This window comes from Camarhynchus parvulus, chromosome 3, assembly GCF_901933205.1.
Source record: "Camarhynchus parvulus chromosome 3, STF_HiC, whole genome shotgun sequence".
NCBI lineage: Eukaryota > Metazoa > Chordata > Aves > Passeriformes > Thraupidae > Camarhynchus > Camarhynchus parvulus.
This window is the reverse complement of record NC_044573.1, coordinates 86,101,345-86,128,399: the sequence shown is the minus strand read 5'-3', so window position 1 is coordinate 86,128,399 and position 27,055 is coordinate 86,101,345. Positions and strand designations below refer to the sequence as shown.

Genomic DNA, 27,055 nt, shown 5'->3' with positions numbered 1-27,055 from the left:
GTATGATGGCAATTGAAGATACCCATGTTCGATTATTATGCCAAAACCCAATTGATTGTATGCTTAATTCTAGTATTCAAAAAGATCATTACGCGAAGAGCATGTAAAGGCTGCCTAAAGACTGGTTTTAAATCTTTGTGGTACAAAGAGAAGTAGAACAGTAGATGTGGGTCAAAGTTTATGCCAGGTCAGAAATCTCCCTGTTGTGCATTGCAGCTCACCAGCTGCATGGGGAGACTGGAGTGAACAAACAAATACTGCTCTGACAGTTTGGTCACACTGGGCATCAAGAAATAGTGGTCACTTCAAATGTAAGAATATACTACCAGTTTTAGAGGTTTTGATTTCTTAATATACCCTGTTTTCTCCATTTGCCACTTTTAAAACACAGCTCTGAAGTAAGAAAAATTAACCCAGTCCTTGCTTAAGTAACATTTAAGGAGAAAAGCTTAAATATTCAAAGCTGATAGATCTGCCCATCCTTCTTTAGCTGGTTGGAAGTGGAATGGTTATATCTGAACAGTGGTTTATAGAATATTAAATCACAAGATGCTTTTTCCCCACTGGTATAGAAAATAGCCATAAAACAAAGTTCAAAGTCTCTCATTACTACAAGCCACCATTCATATAAAGATAAAACTATTAAAATATTATTTTTTAAAAAATCAAGTTATCAACCTGTTCTACTATTCACTTAGATTAGGAATTGGTGATGTATTAGCATTTGTGCTTAATGACACTAGCTATTTTTTATTAGCCAGTATCCTCTTTGTAAGTAGAGCATGAAGTTCAAAATTTATTATGGTTCTCTTGATAGAACTGTGTTGAAGTGAAGTAGAAGTTTGATTCTAGAAATTTCCTCAGTCAATGGAAAAAAATGACTGAACTTTCATGAATTCAAACACATGCAATGACACATCAAAGAAATGTGAGATATTTGCAATGACTGACAAGAAATATGGAAGTGTGAAGAAAAACCAGACTGCTTTTTCATAATCCAGGCAGGTAGAAAGAAAGATTTATGCAAAAGGCTACTTTAATTTTCACCTTGCTACTTATTTTTCCTCACTTTCCTTGAAAGCAGGGTACTTTGTTATAAAATATCTACTAAAAAAGCCATATTAGTTTAGACAGAAACTACTTCAGAGTCAAGTATTTTAAACAACTTTTGCATTCCTTCATATTAAGCATTTGAAGTATTTATAGGTTTTTCTACTGTTTTGTGTTTTTATTTGAAATTCTCTCTGATAAAAATGCACACATAACAGTGTTAAATGACATCTGACCTCTTTGAATTCTAGTCATGTGATGAATAATAGCTTTTAAAATAGTTAAGTGTAAATACAGGAAGATGACTAAACTCCTAAACTTTTATCTTCTAAAAAATTCCCATCACTGCCAAAGCTGGTGAAGCTCCTCTGATGGTTACAGTGGTGGGAGCACTAGGGGAGAAAGGCTTCCAAGTGCCCACAAGCACTTTCATCACTGTACCTACTACCTACCTCCTGCAAATCTCTGTTCCTGCCTTTAGAAAATGAATGGCCACACATTCCTTGTCACATTTGGTTTTCCTCTCACAGAGCTTAATGTTGGGAAACAACATAAATACATAACAGACAAGGACAAGGACCAAATTTGTTTAGCTAGGCTGCCAGCAGGCTTACTGTACTACCCCCTTTCCAACATTTAAAGAATGCAACTATCTTCTCTCTTTCCTTTCCCATGTAGCTTGAGAATTACATCCAAGACAGTATGAAGAAAGAAATGGTAGAGATCCAGCAAACTGCAGTGCAGAACCAGACTGCAGTAATGATTGAAATAGGCACTAACTTGCTAAATCAAACAGCTGAACAGACCCGCAAATTAACAGATGTTGAAGCACAAGTAAGTAATGAATTTCAACCTCAAAATGCTTCTGCTTCCCAAACACTACAGCCATACATATAACACTGTTGAGTGTTACACGCTTCTGTTCAACAATTGGAAGTCAATCGTTGTGACCCACAGTTCTACCCAACTTAAGGAAACAATAGTATTTGGTAATACATAGTTCCATCTCAAGCCCAGTGTTGTCACTGGAGTGATTTTCATTACAGTAGCATTTTAAGTAAGTCTAGAAAGCCAACTGCTAAATTAATCTTTAAAGAGAATGTATTTAAAACTACTATACTATATCCAGGCATCAGCTGGGTCCTAGTGTGCTTTATACTCACATTACTCTCATTACTAATCTTAGCTAAATGAGTCTCTTCAAACTGTCTTTGCTCCATTTACCAGCTTAATTGCTTTTTTAAATGAAATCTTTCCTTTTTAATTTTTGTTAACTTATCAAAAGAACTATGTCTTTTTAATTAATGTTTTCACAGATAACTCTAAGTGGGTAACAGTTCATTTCCAGCACAATGCACTGCATTATGGTAAACAAAGGGACACATAAATCTGAGATTAATAAAGAAAAAAGGAGGCTGCTAGAAAAGCATATTCACACAGAAGTAAACTTGTCTACTGTACATTTGCTAACTTCAAGCAAAATAAATGGGTTTTAATTGAAAAGCATTAAGTACAATAAGACATTCTGTTAAACAGAATGCAGATATTAGCAGAAGGACAAGTCCAATCCATGTAGAGTGGTATGTATTTGTAGTTTTGCAGATATGGTAGGAAGATGCCGATATTTAATTGCCAAAACAAATAATGGATATATCATGCAGCACATAATATTTTGTATAATATAAAAAGTATGCAAAGCATAAAATCCATGTTAGATGTTTTACTATCTGTAGAATTCATCCAATGAATTAAATTACATTTTTTAACCTAAATCAAGACTTTGTGAGCTCTTTGATAAACTGATAATTCATAGCTTATAGGCATACTGAGCTGAACTTTTATTGTATTATTCAGAAGCCTAATATTTTGCACATGTTGAGAGAATGTATTTATTAATTCACAGTGATGTCTTTATGGAAATTACTCAGTTATTTTCTGCTTAGAGGAAGAAAATCATCACTGTAACTTTCCTTCTCTGCTTGAAATTACTGGTGACTGGGTTAAGGGCTTAATTAGCAACATAATGAAATTAACCAAACAATTGCTCTCTCAAGGACACTTACTTTTGGCAATAATTTTCAATTACACTTAAGTGTGAAATCATGTCCTGAATGACTGTTTAACATGAAGGACATGAGTAATCAATTCTTCCTGCCAAGGAAAGCCAAATTCTGTTGAATTAAAAAAGCTGTTCTAAAACAATGAGAAAATATTTCTAGAAAACTTGCCTTAAAGTAATGCAATACAAACTGTAGAGTATCATACATGTTTCCTAGTATCTGCATTTCTTCATTTAAATATGTAAATAAATTGTTAACACTGCATAGAAAAAAGGTAATATTAAAATGCAAAGAATGAATTTACTAAAGTGTGGTCACTTTAGTTGATTTGTTTCATGTGTTTAATGAAATATTAGTCATGTGTTTCACATGATAAACACTTCAAAATATAATTTGGGATTGAATAAAATAGCTAGGAGAGAACTATCAAGTGATTTCATGACTGTGCCAAGATTTCAGCAAGAGACTTACTTTCAACACCAGATGGGGAAAACAACTCATTCTTTAAGCCACACATGTCATAGTTCCAGTAATGAAATAAGAATTCTCATAACAGAGGGGAAGGTATAACAACAAAGCTAAAGTACACAGTAACTCTCATCAGAAACATAGCATACTACTGAAATATTCCCAACTATATAGTGTAATAATAAAATTAGTTCAACTCTGTGTATTCTTCTTCATTCTCATTCTGTGAACATTTGTGCCAAAATTAAGTGTTTTTAAGTATTGAAAAATATTTTAAATCATAGGTGTACATCAAGATTGGCATGATTTTACAACATAACAAAATTACAATTTATTTAAAATACATATATTTTAAAATAAGTTTTTTTTGTAAATTTTTTTTAGGTATTAAACCAGACAACCCGACTTGAACTTCAGCTTTTGGAACACTCTCTTTCAACAAACAAACTAGAAAGACAGATTTCAGATCAGACCAATGAGATAACTAAATTACAAGAAAAAAACAGGTAAGTTTGCACAGCCCAATGAAATGCTATTCCATGAAGTGCCCTTCTAATAGTTTTAGAAACAAATCTACTCAAGTAGGATAATAAGGGTTTGTACACAAGCTCTCCAAACTGATTACAAAATGTTACCCACACTCATTACAGAGGTCATATATTACTTAAAGCCTAGGAGATCCATGCAGGTCTATTCTCATATTCTGTTTATATATTGTTCTTCACTATCTGAAGTTCTCCTTTATAAGAGGAACTTAAGGCTAAAACTGAAGCAGTACTTCCGTTGTACCCAATTTATATTCTTCTTTAGACTTTTCCATATGAATGTGATTTAACCTGATTCAAACTAATTGAGTGTAAGCACATCTCCAAAATTTTATTTCCATGTAGTACATAGCTATCCTAATGATTAACCAGGTCATTGCTACAATTTTTTTACCTAATGTAGTGAGAAAAATAAAGCACTAATCATATTCTACGTTCCTCAAGAGTCCATGTTTTGAAATTGACCAAAATCCAACTATTACTCTTATCCTTTTCTGTACTCGGCTGTGGTCCAAAGGCTCATACCTTTTTTCAGCTAGCTTTGTTTCCATATCACCATGGTCTTTTTTTACATTTGGCAATAAATAGTTTACAGAGGAATCTAAAAGCAGCAATAACAGTAAGTTTTCTCCTTCAAAGCAATGTCTTTCAATGAGAACCATATGTGCAAAGTGCTTTTTCTTTGAAAGAATTAGCTTAAGAAACCCAGGAGACATGTTTTGACATTTTTGTTCACTACTCAACTACATTTATGTATGTTCCCTAAAGGTTTTATCTACCAACTTAAGAAAAACAAGCATCCTTATCAAATGGAAAGCAAAGGAAACACTGATTTTCAAAAGGTCATGTTTTTTGGTGTTGAACTCAGCAGACTTTAGACTACCCTAACATCCAGATAAAACACAAAATCAATGTTTCTCACCTAACAAAATACAATCTGCATTGAACTAATCTGCTTGAAATTATATATAAGGTTCAGGATTTTTTTTTCAGTAACAGCAATGGATTTTTGGTGAATTTCTCTCTTCTGGCTATGCATCTTTTAAGCACAGCATTCTCAGAGTCTATATCAGAACAATTAGCAGTGAAACAACATTCCCAGCCAGTTACCTAATAATACCAGCTCTAAAATTGGAGAAGGGTAACCCATCTTCAAGTAACTATTTGCATGTTTCCCTGTCTTAATGCCATAACATTTATGTTAAGTATGTGTTTTATTATAGGATATTTGAAATGTTCATGGTTACATCTTTAAATAAGTTCCATCTTTTAATAGGGTAAACCCATGACAACTTAGTCACTTTATCTTTCCTTTAATAATGTTGAATTATCAAACTCCCAATTATTACATTTTTAAAGTCTGCACTACACACTGTAGTAGATAATGTTGTTTATCAGTGCACTTACATAATAAATGAAAGCATATGTATCAAACTAAACTTTCATTTAGTTGTCCACTGCTTGTATAGCATTAGAGAATGAAGTTGAGTGTTTATGAAGAAAGAAACTTATACAACATGCTTGATTCTCTTGTCATCAGCTCAAAATTGTTTTTGGAGGGCCTAATTGTGATCTTTTATTTAGCTTTTTAGAAAAAAGAGTTCTTGAGATGGAAGACAAGCACATGCTTCAGCTGAAGTCAATAAAAGATGAAAAAGATCAGCTTCAAGTCCTAGTAGCCAGACAGAATTCTATTATAGAAGAACTAGAAAAACAGTTAGTTACAGCTACAGTAAACAACTCAGTTCTGCAAAAACAGCAACATGATCTGATGGAGACGGTTCATAGCTTGCTTACTATGATATCGACACCAAACTGTAAGTCAAAGCAGACATGCTTATACCATTTCAGTGCTATTTCCTAATTTGTGTACACTGGTACCTATAGTCTTATAACTAGTTCTGACACACTTCTGCTTCTCAGAAAGTCTGTATTTTTTGCCTTAAATTTTGCATCCGAGTTAGTTAACCTACTTTTTAGGGGGTGGGAGAAACAACATTTATGCGATTTCTTTTCAATATTTTGTTTATCTTCTCTGATTTATTTTCTTAACCAATTCTCCAGTGGTTCAACAAAATACAGAGAAGCCAAGTATTATTCATCTCACATGGCATTCACATGTGTGGCAGTATACACTTTCTTGACCATATATCTAGGTGAGACTGCATATTGTAGGTCTGCAACTTTTCTTCCTGGCTCACAGAGATTGTTTCTGCCACCTCTCATTGCTTTGTTACACAGAGTTTATCAAAGAAAAGATGAATTATAGTGACTACCAAAGGTAAAGGAATAAGCACAGGCATAGTTTTTAGCCCCCAAAACCAGAAAGCACCAGGCCTGGGCAGCAGGTACTCCAAGTTCTTCACCAAGGTATCCTTGTTCATCCTAAAAATCCCTCAGCCTAGCAAACCTTACAGGCAATAATCTCACCCCTAAATGCCTGACAACTCTGCAACAGATCATAGACACCAAGCAAAGCTTTCAGATTTATGCAGATTCACGTGTGCCATAAAAAACCCACACAAACCATAAACTAAAAGTTATGGCTACACAGGATTTAAACATTCCCTGCCTTGAATTTCATGTCTGATATGGAACTTGGACAGATTAAGAAGCTGTTCTAAAAGACTGTAGAGTCTGGCACAGTTGCCTGTAAAGTTCTCAGGGCTGAAAATACAGAAATATACAGAACCCCTAAAGAAGGATTTAAAATTAAATACTGGGAAAAATGTTAGAAGTTGTCATTAGAATTTAAAAGACAGTATAGGTGGTCTATGATATATTACTGTGAGGTGGATCACAGACAAGGAAAAGGGTGTTTGGAACTCCTCACTTTTAGTATTGTCCTATATGTTATGATAATAACATAGGTTATAGGTTTTTCTAAACAAAGTAAATTCCAAGTTTTTTTGTCTTCATAACTGACGCTATTCCCTTAAATACCAAGGCTGTACATGTTCCTGCTGATGTTATCTGCTATGCTAGTGCACAAATAAGTAAACAAGTCAAAGTCATGTTGGCTACAGCACCATTAAACCCAGAGTGGAAAAAATAATGAGTGTTTGCCAAAAAGACAAAATTAGCAGGGAAAGCTTCTAAGACAGTATGCAAACAATAGAGTGTGGAAAAGCAATTAAAACACTGAATGTGTTATTTTTCTATTTAAGGCAAAGCACTTAAACAGGTAAATAATGAATAAGCAAGCCAAAAAGAACATAATAAGCAACAGTAATATAAGCACATATTTATATGGCACCTAAACCTTTGTAGTAACTGACTGTGATTGTTAGATTAAATTAAAAGGGAAAATACACAGAACCAACCCCAGAAGGGTCAAATATGAAATATCAGTCAGCAGGCCAAATGCCAGGAAATTCCAACCTCCATAGTTAATAAAGAACTGAACAAAAAGATGAACCTTAGATTGTTCTGTTGAATAAGAAGGCTTAGACATATGAAAATGTAGTTTTTGCACAAATGAATTCCAGAAGGTATGTATCTTTAGTGAGTTGGGCTGACCTACCAAGCTTCAGCTTGGTACACACAAAGTTGTTCCTGCTCAGCACAGGGGCAAAAAAAAGAGCTTAAAACCTCTTAAGGGTAGTTCCACGAGTCTGTTGCATTATAAAAGGTTTCATAACTCATTTCACAATGTAAGAGTACTGGCCAAAAGTCATTATTAACTGAATAATTTGCTACTTAGGTATGTATATAATAGTAGTTAATGCATGCCTAGGTTGTAATGCATGTAGGAGTCCAGCAAGGGCAATGAGTGGAAGCAGAAACTGTTCAACTGAATGAGACGCAGTATCTTGAGTTTTCTCATTCAACATATTAGTAATTGTTGGCACTTTTCAGCCTGTCAAACAACCACAATCCCATCAGAATTATGTCTTCAAATGATGCAAAGTAACGTCACACATAAAAAGTACCTTGATCTGTAACTTCTTTGAGGACCAGACATATTTTTTGGAACTGCTTTAATTACACCAATAAATTGATTACACCAAAAATTGATTCTTTGTAACTTTCATTCATCTCCTCATAATGCCTTCAATTTCTATTGTATTTTTAATAGCTAAGAGCAAATTCATAGCCAAAGAAGAGCAAATCAGCTTCAAAGACTGTGCTGAAGCTTTCAAATCTGGACTGACAACAAGTGGAATCTACACTTTAACAGTTTCAAACACTGCACAAGAGAAGAAGGTAGGATGACTATAAAGAGTTACCTAGCCATACTGCATGTTAAAGGCTATTTGATCTGGCAAATATGCTATTTTAAAGGCTAGTTATTAGTGAAGTTTACTACTTACCAAGTGTTTTTATAAGCTTTTAATCACTCCTAGATCTGAGTATCTTACAGGAAGAAAAAAGTCCTTCAGGTGAAATCTTGTCTCAGTTGAAATGAATAACATTTTGTTGTGTGCTTCATCATGCCAGAATTTAATTCTTTTCTCCACATAATTAATGTAATTAAATCAATAAGGTGGTGTAATTTCTTTATAAAATCTGTAACTCCAACAGAGTTGCTCTGCATGATCAGCAGACTCCTGTCTCCTTTAAGTTCTTAGTTCCTTCATATGCCCAAGGGGGTCTTTAGGTGGCAAAAGGAGGTAAAGTCAGGGGCATGGAAATCTCATGGATTTATACTCATGGAAGCAATCTAGTAGTACTGGACTAATGTATGGGTTTCAGTTCTTGTATCACAGAGTTTTAAGGACATTTGTGTAACAAGTAGATTAACAATTAGACACTGTCTAACAGAGAGGACTTTTCTGGGAAATACTGCCCTGGAAAATACTACTACTGATTCATATAAAAGGTGAATTTGCAGGGGTTCACTAGATCAGTTTAAATTCCTCTATGGATATTTTTCCCCTATGTGTTTAACTGAAATGAACTTCAATGTCAATTTAAGTTAAAGCAGTATGCCATACCTCTGTAGAATGCTCCATCTACTGAAGTAAATAAAATGATAAAGCATTGGAGAGTATAATTTAGTTGAAACAATCAATAGAATCTGAAAGGGAGAAAAGTCCCAGGTGAATTGTGAGGATAAAGAACCAAAAACCTGGAGCAAGCATTCAGAGGAGTGAGGCTCCCATGATAAAGGTACAGCAGGCTAAGGAGGCTAAGGAACACATGAATATAAAAAAATGCTTAATATATTTCTTAGACAAACATGAAATAATTATATTATGTTTTTATTTTCTATTTTCTACTGTAGATATTTCCTTTAGACAAAAATTGAAATATTTTACAGAACTCCTAAGGCTCTACTTTATTGCATAAAAAAACTAACACAAAATGTAAAAAAGCAGTGGAAAAAGAGGTGCAATGTGGGAAAGAAATTGGTAAAGCTCTGACAGAGAAAGCATTTTTTTCCCAAGCAAAGGTTTAGAAATGAAGTTCACTGGTGACTAGACTTTGAAGCACCAGAACTTCATTTTGCCCAAGCCAGACTGTGATCTTTACACTTACAAAGCTCTCAGCTAAAGGAAATAAGCAATTTGTTTAGATAAGATCTACAAAATACAATAGATAAAACCTGTAATTTTTTGTAGATATAATCCAGAGAAATTATTTGCAATCTGCTTCTCTGAGAGAGAAAAAAAAAAAAAAGCAGCTGTCTTTCCTTTGGAATAATCTAGTCTAAAAACATCAATTTCACAGGAAAATGAGTTAGATAAGATGCATTGAGATATGCATCTTATCTAGATAAGATGCAATGAGATAGATAAGATGAGTTACATAAGATGCAATGAAATGTTTTATTGTACATGAAGATGAATGGCATTTAAATAGCATAGATATCTACAATCACAATTTTAAAAGCTAAAGGAGATGAAAGCTACTGCATCTCCAAAGTAATGAAATGCAGCAGTCTTTGTTAGGCAACTCAAGAATTACATTCCTTGGATCTTTTACTATGACTTGTCTCAAGCTTTAATCTTTGGTTTTAATTTTACTGTCAAATACATACAGAGCATGCATATTTTCTAAAAGCAGACACAGGTGCGTGACGTATTACAGAATAAAAATTTGTCATAAAACTTAAGACTTAGCATTTTCAAAAGTACAAATTTCCTAGACTATAAAACATGAAATGCTTTACATTTGAATATGGAGGCTTTAAATTCTTAAGGCAAACATCCATTTTGATAATTTACTAAGTTAAAAAAAAGTAGTTAGAACATAAAAATTTCACTTAGAATTAAATCAGTCATTTAATAATATTAAAGAATTAAAATCTTATTCTGTCCATTTCAGATAGAAAAAGACAGGGAAGGTTTTACTTACCGCATGACATTGAAAATAAGAGACTAAAAAGTTTTAACCTGATGCTGATTTTTGATACAAATATAAATGAATAAGAGCAGTTGTCAAGGGAAGTGAAGGTTAGGGACAATCAACATGTTACACCATTTTCAACTGTTTATGATGTGGATAGCTACTCAGACCAGGAAACAGAGTGACCTTTTTTATTTGCCAAAAGTGCTGCACTGCTGTTTATGTTTTTGTCTTTTCCTCTTGTAACACCTTCTGACCCAACAGGCTTATAAACAACTTCTGTGTAATCTGTAACTGATCCCACGTTACTAATTTGTCTCCCATCATAATCCAAAACTAAGGAATTGCATATGACTACTGAGAGGAAAACAATTATTTAATTCCATTAATATTTTCAAACTTTCCTGTTCTGCAACAGGACAAAGCTAATTCCTTTTAAAAACACTGAGGAAAACAGCAAAAGACTGCTGACACGAGGAGAAATGGCAGAGGCAAAACTATGAAAAGTCAATAGTTTTATGCTTACAGCAACCTCATGAACCAATTAGACTGTAGTTCTTATCTTGTCACATCTTTAGGAGATAGCAGAATACAAAACTCACTGGACATAATGACTCCAAAGTGTTCAGACAACAGCTGAAAGTGATGCAAAGGGTCACTGCAAAGATGTGGAGACTGCACTTGCTTTGCTATAAAAACTGCAGTGGCTCTTCATCCTGATAACTCAGCCTGAGCCTTACCATTCCCAAAGTAGGTCTGAAAATACTTATAACCCAAATACCCTCTTACAGTGCTACAGCTGCTAGAACTGCAAGTACTGAAGCACTTAACAAGATAAATCAAATACTCCCTGTTCCAATTTGTTGTAACTTGAGAGGCTAATCTCTTTATTCTTTTTGGCATCTATTTGAAGACTCCTGCTGCCTGCCTAATCTTGGTATCTATTTTTATTAGTTTCATGAAATGTTACATATCTTTCTTTTGAATATAAAACTTAGAATAGGTTGAAAGGTCAGAGTTCTCTTCTAGTAATGGTGTTAAGAGAAAGACTTAGAGTTGATTAACATGAAGTTTTTTTTGGTGTGGAAAAATTATACTCCCAAATTTATTTAAACTTCTAAAAATTGTTACTGGTAAGAAACATCTACTTGAGGTTTTTATGGTCATCTCTTCAATTTCTCACTATATTTTTCAGTTCCTAGTAAGTTGCTTTTTCATTTGGGAACTAATTTGCAGTACCCCAGCATTTATCTCAAAGAATCTATAGTGTCTATTAATGCTAGTTGTCTTACTACTCACTTAAAAAATGGATACTACCTGTAACAGAAATATATTATGATAGACATTCACAGTCATTCACTATTTATATTTTAATCTCATTAGAACAAAATCGAGTGCTATTTAAAGGTATTGACTTTTTCAAAGTGTTAATCCCAACTAAATAGAAATTTAGAAAACAGGCATAAAGGAAATTGCACATAACATTCAAAATCATTAACAACTACAATAGCAATATCAGACTGAATCCACAGTTCAAATAAATTAATACATGGCCTCCCACTGTACATAGTTAAAAGCTACATATTTCAGAGAAGGGTGAAACAGTTCTATTGTCCATCTGGCTGCTTATACTGTTCTTTTAAGTGGGGTGAAGCTTCAGAGTCAACAACTTTATCTACAACCAGTGATATTTGATCATTGTTAAATCAGCTTTTTAACTTGTATGGATGCTTAAAAAAAGTATTTGCATCTGCTTTTGCCCATTCCTAGTATCCCTCTTCATAGTCCTCCGTGGAAATTAGTTTTCACATATACATTACACATCATGAGTTAGCCTTCTAAAACAGATTTATCTTCTCTTACAATACCTTATCTTCAGCCTTTCCTTTGAAGGGAATTTTTATTTTAACTAAATTAATCAACACATTTTTATCATCACACAATTACCAGTCATTAAACACAGATGTTAGTAAAGCCAAACAAAAAAGACTTTGAGGTGTAAGGAATTGCATACATCAGTACAAATTGACTTTTCAATTAAATTCCATTCACAATACATACTTTAAAAGGTATCCAATTTTAATCCAACTTATCCAACTTTTTTCCTTATTTATTTTATCTTCCCTAAAAATCTCCAACTGAACATCGTATGATTTTCTGATGTTGAACAGAGTCTACTGCAAGCTTAAAGCACAGTATCTGCTTTGGATTTCCAATGTGCCACAGCCTGTTGAAACACTAATATATTTGATATTTCAGCTGTAAGGATTTTTTTTCCTTTCAAAGGTCTGATGCCTTTCAACAGTATATATGACACTGCTTGAACTATAAATACTCCGATCTATATAAATATATAGATGTGAGTGTATAACATACGTACAATGCACATACCCTAAAAGAGTGAACAATATTGAAAACTTAGTAAGGAGCACACTACTTCCTCAAATGACACACATAATACTACCACAGCACAGAAGGAAACTGGCTTCACTGCAGTCATACTTTTTCAATGAATTTCCAGGATGTCTAACAGTTCAAAGAGCTCAAATCTCCTAACTGCTAACACTGATAAGACAGTCTCCTATAGAAGAGGCTGAAAAAGACATTACAGCTTTAGTGCCACGCAGTCATGATTTGGGGCAATTATAGGCATATTGTGACAAGTAGCAGTTAGGCAAGAAGTAAGACTACTGAGGGAACTGTTAAACAATGAAGGAAACATCCAAATTAATAATGAAATACCTGCCTAGTTTCTTTTAAATTCATTTATTTAATTACAGATGAAATATCCTATTGAAGTGTAAGAAGTCAGGTCTTGCCTGTACTACTACAAATGGGAAGATACAACTTCACTTATTGGATGAAAGATCTAGAATACAGATTAGAAGTTAATGTAATTCAATACTCAAACTAGAATTCAAAAATTTTCAAAGATGTGATGTGGTTCTGAAGAAGGCTCTGAACTTCAATATCTTGGAAGGAAGTGGTCAAAAAAAGAAGAAACTTCCAAATGAAAAAACATTAACTGAGAATTCTCCAACAGGAATTCTTGTACAAGAAATTCAATATATTTCTTAAAGATAGTATTAGTACCAACATGCAATTTAAAGAGATACTGACTTCAGTTTGACTTTCATTGTACTGTCTTACACCATCTTAGCTCCACTGACTTCACACATCTAGTTATAAGTTCTGTTAGTTTTGGAAAAGCAGAATTAGATGCAGCAATTTGAAATCCTTTCAGGAAAAATTGTACTAGATATTCTCATATTCACAAAATTTTATTATTAATTTATCCCCTACTTCTCCCAAACATCACTCAAAAATTCCAAGTAATTTTCAAAAGACTTTTTTCCCATTAGCATCTCTGCAGTATATTTGCACATTCAGTAATACCTTTCACCTCTGCTGCTGAAGTGATTTAATCTGGGAGACTGATTGAACAAGTCACCTATAAACTTGAATTTTACTGTGCCAGGGATGCACTTATTGGGTATTTGAAAACTGAGTTCAGTGAACTGATTATTACATGTCAATCTTTTCAAATTTTTAGCAATAATTTTGTAAATTCAAAGGTGATTTATGAATATTTGGGAACAATTTATAGTTGTTACTTTTTGTTCAAGCATAGATGTTCATTGCAGTCTGTATAATAACATGGCTTTAAGATGCAACTTTCAGATAATACACCTACATTTAACTTTGTGGTCAGACCATTTGCAAAGGCACTGAACAACAACTGTGATAATAAAAATATATTTCAGTTTGTTCATGGCCTGGACTTAACAAGTATCTATGCTCTGAAAAGTCATGGGAAATTTGAATGGATCTCTCACAAAAAAGATGGAGAAGTGACAGGTGTCATTTGTTAAGGTATTCTGTTATGTGTGATATATACTGAGGAATCCCATTTATTTGTGGCCAACCACAACTGATTTGTATGAAAGGTGTGAAAACTTGCATTTTTAGGTTAACTCATATTTTGCGCATGACTTGCCACTATATAGAAGGATGCAAATTACATGATTTCTGGTTTTGTTTTGCTGTGACTGCATGCCCTTAGGCTGTTATATGCTTACTTTGGTAGGCCTACTGTGACATGGAAACTGGTGGAGGAGGTTGGACAGTTATTCAGAAACGAGAAGATGGCAGTGTGGACTTCCACCGGACGTGGAAGGAGTATAAGATGGTAAACAGTGTTCACTGAAGCCTTAATATCAGCTGTTATTATTATCTGAAATCTAATATGCTAAATTTATACTAATAGCATCCTTAGAATGTAAGCAACCTTAAAAAGTTCTCTGTCCTCAGATGCTCATTTTGAAAATGTCAGAATAGTGTAAGTTGTTTGCCTAAGCAGACTTGCAAGTGTGATGTTTGTTTTTAAAGAGAAACCTTACTTTTTTTTAATCAACTGTTCCATCGTATGTCTACATTTTTTGAGTTGTTTATATTTGTGTTTCTAATGGCAACAGTAGGAACTGCTCCAAATCTACTAAGTAATATTGATTCAGTGTTTCAGATTCCTGAGCACATCCTTGCTGAAATCAACTTTTTGAAACATTACAGATCAATAATCCCCATGGACACAATAAAATTCTTAGTTGACAGGCTGAAAACTATTAAACTTAAAAATTGATAAAGTGATCTTTTCAAACTGAAATGAAAAAAACCCACCCAAACAAAACTATTTAAATATATAATTTGAATTACAGGGATTTGGTGATCCTGCTGGGGAGTACTGGCTGGGAAATGAGTTTGTTTCTCAACTGACTAATCAGAAGCGTTATGTTCTTAAAATACAACTGAAAGACTGGGAAGGAAATGAGGCATATTCATTGTATGACCACTTCTCTCTAGCAAGTGAAGAACAAAAATACAGGTAAGCAGAAAAATCAGATCTAATTAAAAAAATGTTCTGATAGTAATCTTTCTAAACTGTGTAGATGCATGGCCTTATTTCATACAAATCATGACTATTTTCCAGCTCACTCAGAAAGTAATGTTTTCTTCATTTTTCATCTCTTGCCTAAAAAAATAATTTCTTTTTCCAGAGGAGAAAATGTGTATTTTACTAGTGCATCCTGAGTGGGTATAACACACAAAACACAAAGATGACGAGATAGTATGGAACAAGATAGGATACATGTGCCAGTATAGTGGGTGACAGTGCACAGTCACTAGGACAATAGGAATCTGTCTGCAGTTGCTATCAAATTCTGATTCCCTGCAATAAATATATTTCTGGAAGGTGGATGACTAAAATGAGTTATACTGCAAGGATTTTCCTTGTCAGTGGCTTTTAGGAACTGTTCTGTTGTCATAAAGAGCACACAGAAGTGAGGTGGCCTTATCCTTCCATGACCCACTGGCTAAAATTCTCAATAACTCTCTTATCTGTGAAAATGGAGCAAATGTGCATTTCACTCATCACCAGCTTGTCAATTTAAAGACCAAATTTTAATGGACCTATTATTTATGCTCTAATCCTGTAAAATTTAAAGGTTCACAATTTCTTCTAAATTCTTGGCTAAAATAAGAAAGAATACAATTTTAAAATAAATATTTAATATAAATATGATAATAGTATTATATACTTTAAATAGTATCATAGTATTACACATTTTGAAACAGTACCAGCCACAGCAGAAATATATGGGCATTTCATAGTTCATTCACCAGGCTCTCTGTAAATGCAATATAGAGTTTGATTTATTATAGAAGAAACTAAACACTTCACAGTATAACAGATGCTTTCCTACTACATGGTCCATGAAATGTTTCTTTGTAAGAATCTTGCAGATTCATGGAGCTTTGGGTGACTGAACAGAAAAATGGTCTACATTTTTAGATGATTTTCTCCAAGATCTCCAGCAACTATTTGTTGTAAATAAAGTTAACCTGATACCTGAGAGACCTGATGCTGTTATTTCAATTCAGGTCTTATATGCAAACAAAGCAATTCAAAACTATCAGCATCTGCCCCCCACAAAATGTTAGATCTTAATGCCTTGGTAGTATTTAGTTGTCTCAAATCCAAAGTAAATATTTTTTCATCTGGAAACAGTCAGAATCTACAGCAGAGATTTTTTTAAAGTAATGCATTAAAATACTTAGACAGGCAACTTTTGCCAAAAGGGGTGATTACCCTTGTCCATTTACAGTATTAAAAGATAATTACTGAAAACTAAGATGGTAAAAGCAATTTTATTACAATATGCAACCAATCAAGGAATTCATCATAAAATTGAGTGTTTTAAAGAATATATTTAACATTATGAAAAGGAAAAAAATCCAAAGAAAGTATTCAGTTAAGAACATCTTCCCTGTCCCGTTCCTGGCAATGTTCAAGGCCAGGCCGAATGGGGCTTTGAGCAACCTGATCTAGTGGAAGGTGTCCCTGCCCATGGCAAAGGCATTGGATCTAGATAATCTTTAAGGTTCTTTCCAACTCAAACGATTTTTTGATTCTGTGATCCATTACATTAAAAGATTAATAGATCCATTACATAAAAAGATTAATACATTCTGAATGCTGGAAAGATTATGACTTGGGCCATAAAACTGAAATTTCTTCATATTAAACTGAGATCAGAATGGACTTTTTTTGAATCAGACTTCCTGATCTCAAAGCTATGAAGTCAAACCAGGTTGCTCAGAGTTTTTCATTTGGGTCTTGATAACCTCCCAAGGTTACAATCTACTTGTCTTTCCTCATGGTAGAAAGCTTTTCTGATATGCAGTCAGAACATCTCATTCCAATTTCCATCCTCATATTCTGTTATACTAAACTGTACCTTTAACAATTTCTGGTTAATCACAAATAAATAATACTATGCTTATAATAGCCTTCGGATGATATTTGAAGACCCAGCCTAGGCTCATACCTTATACTTGTAACCTTTAATATAATTTATGTTAGAAATTGGCTTACATAATTTTGAACTCATTTAAGAAAAAACAGAAATTTTTAAAAGATATTTTAAAGAAAATCTGTAATGAACTGATCTTTTGAAACCCAAATGAATAAAAATTAATTAATTATATTTTAAAATGGGGAATATAAAATGGGTTAAAATAATCTGTTCAATTACCAAAGACAATTTCTGTCATAAGCAGAGAATTATATGCAAGATGAAGACTGATTGGGGGACAAGTTAATTCTCCTCGGACAATAAGATCTCCTCTTTAACCAAATAGACTGCCTCTGAGAAGCATGAGCTATTTGATACAGAAATACAATCACCCAAAAGATATTGTGGGAGCAGAGGGTTCAAGTACTTCCAATTCAAGGCAACACAGGAATAGCTGTGTAATTGTCCTGCCCAGTTCAGTGCCCTGTGTCTTTCCTCACTGAGAGGGCATTGGCACCCATGCAAGCAGATCCCAACAGCAGCAGCCTCACTGAAAGCTTACCTTGCCAGTTAATTGAAGCAAACTGAAATAATTGTGAAGAGCTAACGCTAAAATTTATGAATGATGTGAAAAGGATAAGTAACTAGGACAATGGAAAGGGAAATATTGAGAAACTTCTAAAATATCATTTACTAGCTCAGAATTAATACTCCTAGTAAAGCTGTCATCTCATATATCTGGGGTTGTAGCGCTAAATTGCTGTGTTGTACTAACTGCAAAATGGGCATAAAAAAAGTTTTGGTTTAAACTTCTGAATGTAATAAAAATTATTGCATGTACTGTTGCATTGAAAAACAGAAGCACTTTCAGTATTAATTAATACATGATCTGCATGAAAAATCCTAGAAGTTACTACCTACTTGCTCTCTTTTTCTTCTAATATGACATGAACAAACACATGTTCATTAGAATATTGTGCTGACTGTTTCTGTTCATTTGAAAACATTGTACTGAAAAACAGCTTACAGCAGCACATTGGCCAGAAGAGAATTAAACAATTTGAACAGGATATTTATTGCAAATTATGCCATCATTATTTTGCAGACATCTTCCATCAACTTCCACGTAATAATTGTTTTTCCATTTTTCACTTCTACAGGATTTACCTTAAAGGACTTACTGGGACAGCGGGCAAAATAAGTAGTATAAGCCAACCAGGAAATGATTTTAGCACAAAGGATGCAGACAATGACAAATGTATTTGCAAATGTTCACAAATGCTAACAGGAGGTATGAATGTTTTTATGTTTCTCAGTCTTCCTATTTTTATTGGCACTGAAATTTTCTATGGGATAAATAATTTTTACTTAGTAAATTTTGATAATTAAAAAAGTTCAAAACACAGATAGAAATACTAGTATGGTGACTCTAGATGAAGTATTTTACCATTTGATGAAAGTTAGTTAGAATAAAACAAGAGTAGTGAAAACTGCAGGGAAAATAAGTCCCTGAAGTTGGGGTACAAGAAAGTCTTTAATTGTGGAACTAATCAGAGACACAGCAGATTCCTCTTCCAAGGAATGAGGTACATTCAGAGATCAAAATACAACTCCCTGCCAAAAACCTCTTTCAGAGATTCAGCTGTCAGTGAAATGGCTCCTGGTTTTTCAGGCATAAGCCCTTTCCCTAACTACCCAAGATGTAAAACCCCCAAGAGCTGCTGCGTGCAGCAAGTGCCACAGAAGGGTACAAGAATTTAATTCCTTATTTCAATATAGTTATGAAGTGGTAAAGATACACCACAGATATATCTACATTTTTCTAATGATTGTTCACTAGTTATATTTGAGTTCTAGGTGGTTCTATCTTCAACTACACAAGTAATTCCATATAATATGTTCATCTAGAATTCCACATTCTGAAATGTAAACAAGTGCTTTGTAAATTTGGCTTCTCTTCATGTTATCTCTTAAGCAATTGTTCATTTTCCTATAGCACAAGCTCCAAGAAAAAAAGACAGCTTCAGTTTATCCAAAAGGATAGTTGGAATACTGCCCTGCAAAACAGAACACACACACTATCGCCACCATAACAGAAATATAAAAATATTATTTTATTAATAAAAATAATTTTTTCTTATGACCCACTAAGAAGTCAGGACTATACGGATACAAAGTACATTTGGGCTGTTTTTTTCTCCTTTTCCTTCTTATGATGTTTCAGGAGGTTTTGAACTAAACAGCCCAGAGAACGGAATAATTCCTTTAGAAAGAATTAAGAATTTCACTCATTAAATCTGTGAAAAACAGGAGTTTATCAAAGAGTAGATAAAACCAAAGGCAACTCAGTATCATTATAATTCAAGTGTGTTCTGCCCTCAGACTGTCAGAAATGTTTATGTGGATAATAAATTGATTCAAGAATACGGAATTGATACACAAATACATTTCTTTCTTCAAGTCAAGTATTTTACATCGACACTTCCAAATCATAAGAACAAAAAACTGGGTTTCGATTCCTTTCTCATTTCCAGACAAAAAAGTGACCTTAAATATTATTTTGAGAATTACTTCTACTGATGTTTGTCTTCTGTCTTGCAGGATGGTGGTTTGACGCATGTGGTCCTTCTAACCTCAATGGAATGTATTATCCATTACGACAGAACAACAACAAGTTTAATGGGATCAAGTGGTACTACTGGAAGGGCTCAGGATACTCTCTCAAAGCTACGATGATGATGATTCGACCAGCAGATTTCTAAATGCTTTGTCATTATGTGAATTATGTATTGTATAGTCTTCAAAGACTTATTTTACCAAGCAACTTGTCTCATTTTTTCAAGCCCAGAAATATGCACTAGTGTTCTGAAGGGGTCAGTACAGTACAGTTCCTGAATTGCAATTGTCTTGATCAGCTAAAGCTCATATTATTCAACCAGACACAATGTCTAAAGCATCGACCTGATATAACAGTGATTTGGCCAATTGGCTCAATAAAAAGAACATCCAAGAAACCGTCAGACAACTTCAAGGACTCTGTTTTACTGATCATTTATGTTATGTATGTGTTAGTAAATAACTGGAACTGTGAAAAAAACCCTAAAATAGTTTTAGGAATATGCATTTCGCCTCACCACTGAACTTTAAACATTAATATAAAACACTTAGCTAGTTCTAGCTTAGTTCTGGCTAGATCTAGAACTATTTATCGTTCTGTGTCATGTGTGCCCTATATGTACATAAAAAAAATAAAAATCTTTTCTGTAATTAGCTCAATACTATAGTTAGGGAACACATTCTTTTCCCCCATAGTCTCCTAAACAACTTTTTACTCTTATTTGAGGATTTTTTCCAGTAGCCTATATGACTATGTTTAACAGAGGACAAATAGCATTTAAATAGTGTGCATTTATTCTTGGGAAATACCATTTACAAAAGTCATAATTTTTTCAGTCTGTTTCAGTCACTGTCTTTAAATTATAGAAAATCCCTATGGATTACAAAACAGCATGTATTCCTATACATTTTTATGAAGATTGCACTTTTTTTTCCTTCCCTTGTCATTTACCTGTAAAATAACTGACCAGTATTTTGTAAACTGAGACAACGGCATTAACACCAGATGTCCGGTTGTCTGTGACAATCATGTATCACCTGGTGATGTAATATAACTATATGTTTTGTAAAAATAACCTGACTGAAAAACATATGCATGTTCTTTGATACAATTAAATTTATGCTTATGACTTAAGATATAAATTACTACATTTTAAGAACAGGAAGAAAAATAATCTGAAAATTATCTAAGGTCACGCTATGGTTTTTTTTCAGTAAGGTTAAGACTTCTCCTTAAAAATTCTCTGTAAGTAGGCCCTCAATGTACACCACAATGTGAATAAATTACTCAACTGGGTGATCTTTCCTTTTTTTTTCTTTCCCTTCATTTTATTACTATATGCTTTAAAATTGCAAATCAGATTGAGAAGATATTTCTTCATACATCACAATAATTTAGTAGAGGTTTTTTCCAAATTAAGTTTAGTTTTTAGTTCTCATGCTTATTCTTTGCCTAATATTTTTATAAAACTTTGATTTCAGCAGATGACTGAATTAGTTACAATGCAAGAACTTAACCCAAAACAAAACAAAAACCCCAGACATATTTCCAGAAGATAACTTAACAAAAGGTGTTTTAAGGGCAACAAGGCTTGTGAAAGGCCTAGAAAAAATATTGTACAAGGAGGGGTGAGGGATCTGGGGTTGTTTAGATGGAGGAGGCTCAGCAGGGACCTCATCACTCCCTACAATCACCTGAAAGGAGGTTGCACTGAGGTGGGGTCTGATCTCTCTTGTACACTGCTGGCAGTGACAGGCCCAGAAGAAACAGCCTTAAGATTAGTCAGGGCAGATTCAGATTAGATATTAGAAAAAAAATTTCAGTGTTACAGTGGTCAGGCATTGGAACAGGTTGCCCAGAGAGGTCGTGGAGTCACTATCCCTAGAGGTGTTCAAGAGGCATCTGGATCTGGTGGGTGATGCTGTTTACAGGTTACAGGGGAAGTGCTGAGTGGACAGTTGGACTGGATGATCCTGTAGGTCTCTGCCAACCTGATGATTCTATGTTTCTATCTTGAAAATAGTAAGTGGTTTTGAGAAAGATTGAAGAAATCTCTCCATTTCAAACTGACAATCATTAAAGCTGCTATCAGAGTACCCCACCACTCACACTACCACCATTCTTCTTCACTGAAAATGTGTCATCATTACTAAGTGTCGTAGAGAAAAAAAAACATTTCTAATATTACTTCATGATGTGATTTTATATAAACCTAAAGAATGTGAATTAATAGTCACTGTCTGAAGAGTTCCATAAAATAATCTCTATGTATTTGAAATTGCTGTTTAGTATTTTATTATTTTTCATAATAAAAACTTGTAAGGGTATACACATCCCAAACTAAAAAAAATACTTCCCAAAATTGCTTTCACAAATTTTCAAGAAATGTCTTAGAGAGAAGTCTAGAAGAATCATTACACTAGTAGAGGGGCCACACACACCAACAAGCACATAGCATACCAAGAGAAGCCTCAAGAGCTGTTTTTCAGCGTGGAGCAGAGAAGGGGAAGGGGAGACCTTAATGGTGCCTGATTGAGGGTATAGGGAGGACAAAGCCAGACCCTTCTTGGAGGTTCTCTGCTATGAGACAAGAGACAGAGACAACAAGCAGTAAATACAATTTGGAATTGGGGAAAGTGAATTTTCCTTTTCATTTATTCATTAATTAGCAGAAAGGTAGATTGGACAAGTCCCTTGCAGCACAGTGTTGAACTAGACAACCTTCAGAAGTCCCTGCTAACCTAAAATACTTTATGATTCTATGAAATTTAATAGAAATGCTGAGTCTACTTACTGCATTTCCTGTGTTGGTACATTTAATCAGACAACTAAATAAAACACTCCCAATATTTGAGACAGTAAGCATATCCACACCAATAATAAAAGGAAAGAGAAAAAAAGCCAACAAAACAAACAAACAAACAAAAATCCTCCAAAATGTTCTTAAAAACCATGATGGCATCTGAATGCTCAGTCTGGCAAAGAAAAGCAGCGCTAACTTCTGGTTGACAATAACTTTCTTTATTTTAGTAAGGAAAACCCTGTATGACTAAAATAATTTAATATTGCATGGCTAGTTTTGATTGTTGAAAAAAAGCTTATAGAATTTGAGGCTGATGACTGTTCTAAAATGTTAGGGGAAATGTGTCTTTAAATGACATTTCATCTAAAGAAGACTGCATGGCTTAAGCACCAAAGACCAAAGTGAAGCAACAGGAGGACATGTCAGAAGGAAGGCAATAATAGGAAGCAGAAGGCTGCAAAAACTATTTCTGACTTGGTACAAACAAGTAAAAACATAACAGCAAGTTAACCCCTACTTTTAATTCCTGCCTGTAATCAAATAAACAGTATGTGAAACTAGAATGTACTTCCATTTTCTCTAAGTACTTTGTAGGAAGCAGGAAAGAAACAAGAAAAAAAAAAAAGACAAATAAAACCACATGAATAAATTTATGCTCAAATAATAATCGCAGCCGCAAAAAAAAAATTAAGGTATCTGTTACAGTAAGAAATCAGAGGTGACTGAACAAGGAATGGTAGTGGAAATATTGCCTTGGACTTCAACTTTGTTCCTTTGCAAGAACAGCACATTGCAAAAAGAAGTGATTCAGGTTCTTAGCACAACCCTAACCTCCCTTAATTTTACATTCTCACCATCTCTCCAATTCTCCTTACTTCAGCTTCAGGAATAAAACCTCTAAATGGAATCTCAAAAAAAAACCCCAGGAGGAATCACCTCTAAAGAACGATATGTACATTGTTACTGATAGTGTACTTTGTTATTAATCAAGGTAGTCTGAAAAGAAACAGAAAACTCAAAGCAACCTAATACAAATTCAGTGTAGATTTTTTCATAGAAATACAGGAAAGGTGGAAAAAAGAGAACATGCTTCTTATTTATTTTTCACATTAAGATTTGCCATTCTTACTGTATTTGCTATATAAAACAATCTACTTTCTATTTTATAAAAAGTGTGAACTTATAATGGATAATTAATTTCTTTAAGGGTTATTTGAGATGAACTGCTACAGTTTCCCTAAACTTTGAGAACATACACCTTACAATCATGAAATAAATAATACATATAATAAATAATACATATTAATGTTGGATATGTAAATTTACATAAGTTATAGATTTAGAAAGAATGCTAAATAGAAGTTCTTAACAGATAATAAAAATACAGTAAAAATAATTTTCATACCCCATTAACTGTACTTTCTTCAAAGCTGATATGAAACTTTGAGAAACAAATTGCAGACACTAATTTAGCGGAGGGAAAATTATTGGAATGATTGATTAGTAACCAGCTAGACTTCTACTTGTTTTAAAACCAAAATAAAATTCCTGTTTCATCAATTACAACATATGAAGTGCACTGAGGTCTACACAGATACATCATGCCCCCACATACCCACTTGTGCACTAGTTCCCAATTCAGTACTTGAGAATGATTATTAGAGGCAGGAAAAATGCTTCATTTTTTCCTACTTAGCAGTTCTAGAAGACCACAGTAATTTTCCATTGCCCAAGTAATTTCTGGGCCAAAAAAACTGAGTCCCTGACCTGCAAATCTTTCCATTTGGCAAAACATGCCTCTCCAGTTTGTACACAGGTACAAATAGAAATAAAATTAAAGTACATTCATATTTCAGTAAGATGCTGGTTTATTCAGGTGTTAATTGGTGAATCAACATTTTGCATTTTCCACATGTACCAAAGTTTTTGCACACACTTCAAAAAGTATTGGATGAAGAAGAAAATAACTCCTTACAGTATCTGCTTTAAAAAAATATTTTTCCAGTAGGCTTCCTTATTCACAAAACCTATTTAGAGGGCAAATCATTTTCCAAATAAGCAAAAGAAGGTGCACAAGCTTAAAGGACCATTAAACTTACAGGAGCTGCAGGGAAGCTGGATGAAAGCTCATATGGTTCCTCGGAGATCCAATGGCCTAATTCCAAAGACCACAGAACCTAAAAGAAAATAAATGCTAAGTAGAATCTTAAAATTTCTAAAATCACTTTTTGAATGTGTAATTAGAAGTGACAGTGCTGTTACAACACCTGGCTTTCTATTTCATTTACCCAAACCAAATAATTTGGTGAAAAATCAATAAATAAGAAAGAAACAATTTTTACAACTAAAACAAACCATTGAAATATCAGTCATACTTCTAGGCACAGCTATATTACATTCTAAAACATTGTGAGGATATTAAAAAGTCAACTATTTTTTAATCACAATACATAGAGCAAAAAATTTGAAAAAGCGAGTCATAATATACCAGTTCTGTTCTCTCATTCAATAATCATTGAATTTCATGAGGTTCCTGTTGGCTCATTTCTCCAGCTTGTCAAAGTCCTTCTGAACAGGAACATCCATCTGCTGTATCAAACACTCCCCACAGTCTTCTGACATCTGCAAACTTGCTGAGGGTGCATTTTTCCCCATCATCCAGATCATAAATGAAGATGTCAAACAATACTGGACCCCTACTACTACAAGGATTATGCAACTATTGCAAAGAATCCACATCACATATATAAATCATCCTGCAAAGAAGAATAACTCAGTTTCTTGCTCTGTAGTAACCTCCTTTGTCAGCGTCACACTCTAGAGCACAAAAGAAGTCTGCAGAACACTGACACTCCAGAAAACACATAATCATTTGTGTGCATCATTTGTGAGCTCTGACCTGGCACCCCTTAAGTTCAAAAAAGTGCTGTTACCAACAGTGAGACATTCTGTTGCTCCTAGAGAAAGTGAAGCTAACTGAATAAGAAGCAGACATATCCCCCCTAAAGAGGATATATGGAATTTATCAGAAAGCAAATCCCTGTTTTAGGATAATTGAGCTTCTCTCATATCTTCCCTAAATAGCTCTCTAGCCATTTCAAATAGATTAAGTCATTAGCACAGCCATGCACTATTAAACAGTTGTCATTATTCATCTTAGAACAAGCTCAATTTAATCAGTGTCTGAAATTATTCCCATGCTTGATTCACAATGACTGAAATACTCTGCCATACAAATGCATATATTATTAGTTTAAATTTAAATTATAAATTGTTCCCAATTAAAATTTGTGAACGCGTCTATGAAATATTCCCTGTAGATAAAAACTGGCATTATATATACTGAGCATGGTAAAGTTATCCTTTACAATGTTACATCTCACTAATGGGAAATTCTAAGCTGAACAAATTGATCATAAACTAGCAATATAAACCTTATAAAATGGCCCAATTGCTTGTAAGAAAGTAAGTTTCTGTAAAGGGCTCTTTTGCCCCAAATCTATTGCTACAAAGCAGTAAATTGCAAATTCAGTTTTCATAACAAAATTATTTTCTAAATAAGTTCTACAGTTTTCAGTCCAAAGTATCTTATGCCTGATGACTTCCAGGGAAACCAACAACCTCGAATGTGAACTTCTTTAAAAGCTGTTTCCTTGTTTGATGTGACAAGTGATGTCTGACTTGTGAGGAGAGGTGTCCCATTTTGCAGGCTATTGGAAAAGATTTTTTTTTTCTGACAATAGAAAGCAGCATATCCTTAGACTTACTGCTAAACTTGATTACAAAACATTCAAAGAATACGTTTACTTTTAGAAAAAGCACAATCAAATATTTGTAAATGCAACAGCTGTGCAAAAAGAGAAAATAATTTCTACAGCCATTATATCACACCAAACATAAAAATAAGAGTTAAGCGCATTAATAAATCAATGACCTTTAAAAATATTCAAAACCTAATGCATTGCAATGTTCAGCTAAGAAAAGTATTGTAACTTCTTAAAGAATACATTTAAGACTGCAACTTAGGATTTTAAATTATGAATTTTAGGGTGGTACCTGTGTATATTTTTTATAATTACTTTTAACAATTTACAATAAGAATATCAAAGCCTCTTGGCTTTATACTTATAGCTGTATATATTTATTGAACATAAAAGAAACTTGTTAATGTAATTTCTCTTTTAATCACGATATAAATAGACATATTACATTAAAAAAATTCTTCATAAATAAACTTGAGCAGGAACAGATGTACTGTGCTGTATTACATATACAGCACGTCCTTATAGTACCAAAATTATGTTTGCATCAAAAGTAGCTGGAAAACAACCTAAATAGATTAAAATATAAAGCCAAAAGATTAGTTA

The 27,055-nt window shown here is 33.7% G+C and overlaps 2 protein-coding genes across 3 annotated transcripts in view; one reads left to right on the top strand and one right to left on the bottom strand.

The window, feature by feature from the left end:
* Positions 1-22,020, top strand: part of ANGPT2 (angiopoietin 2) — a 42,773-nt gene extending 20,753 nt beyond the window's left edge. The window contains exons 2-9 of one of the 2 annotated variants that reach the window (XM_030944465.1): positions 1,729-1,884; positions 3,963-4,084; positions 5,708-5,940; positions 8,202-8,329; positions 14,502-14,603; positions 15,130-15,296; positions 18,429-18,559; positions 19,870-22,020. In XM_030944465.1, the coding sequence (XP_030800325.1) occupies positions 1,729-1,884; positions 3,963-4,084; positions 5,708-5,940; positions 8,202-8,329; positions 14,502-14,603; positions 15,130-15,296; positions 18,429-18,559; positions 19,870-20,030 (1,200 nt within the window). In that variant the 3' untranslated portion in view covers positions 20,031-22,020. The remainder of the gene's footprint in view (positions 1-1,728; positions 1,885-3,962; positions 4,085-5,707; positions 5,941-8,201; positions 8,330-14,501; positions 14,604-15,129; positions 15,297-18,428; positions 18,560-19,869) is intronic. The other variant, XM_030944466.1, reaches the window with a different exon arrangement.
* Positions 1-27,055, bottom strand: part of MCPH1 (microcephalin 1) — a 120,688-nt gene that overhangs the window by 55,813 nt on the left and 37,820 nt on the right. Inside the window, exon 12 of the mRNA XM_030944464.1 lies at positions 24,788-24,865. Coding sequence (XP_030800324.1) covers positions 24,788-24,865 — 78 coding nt within the window. The remainder of the gene's footprint in view (positions 1-24,787; positions 24,866-27,055) is intronic.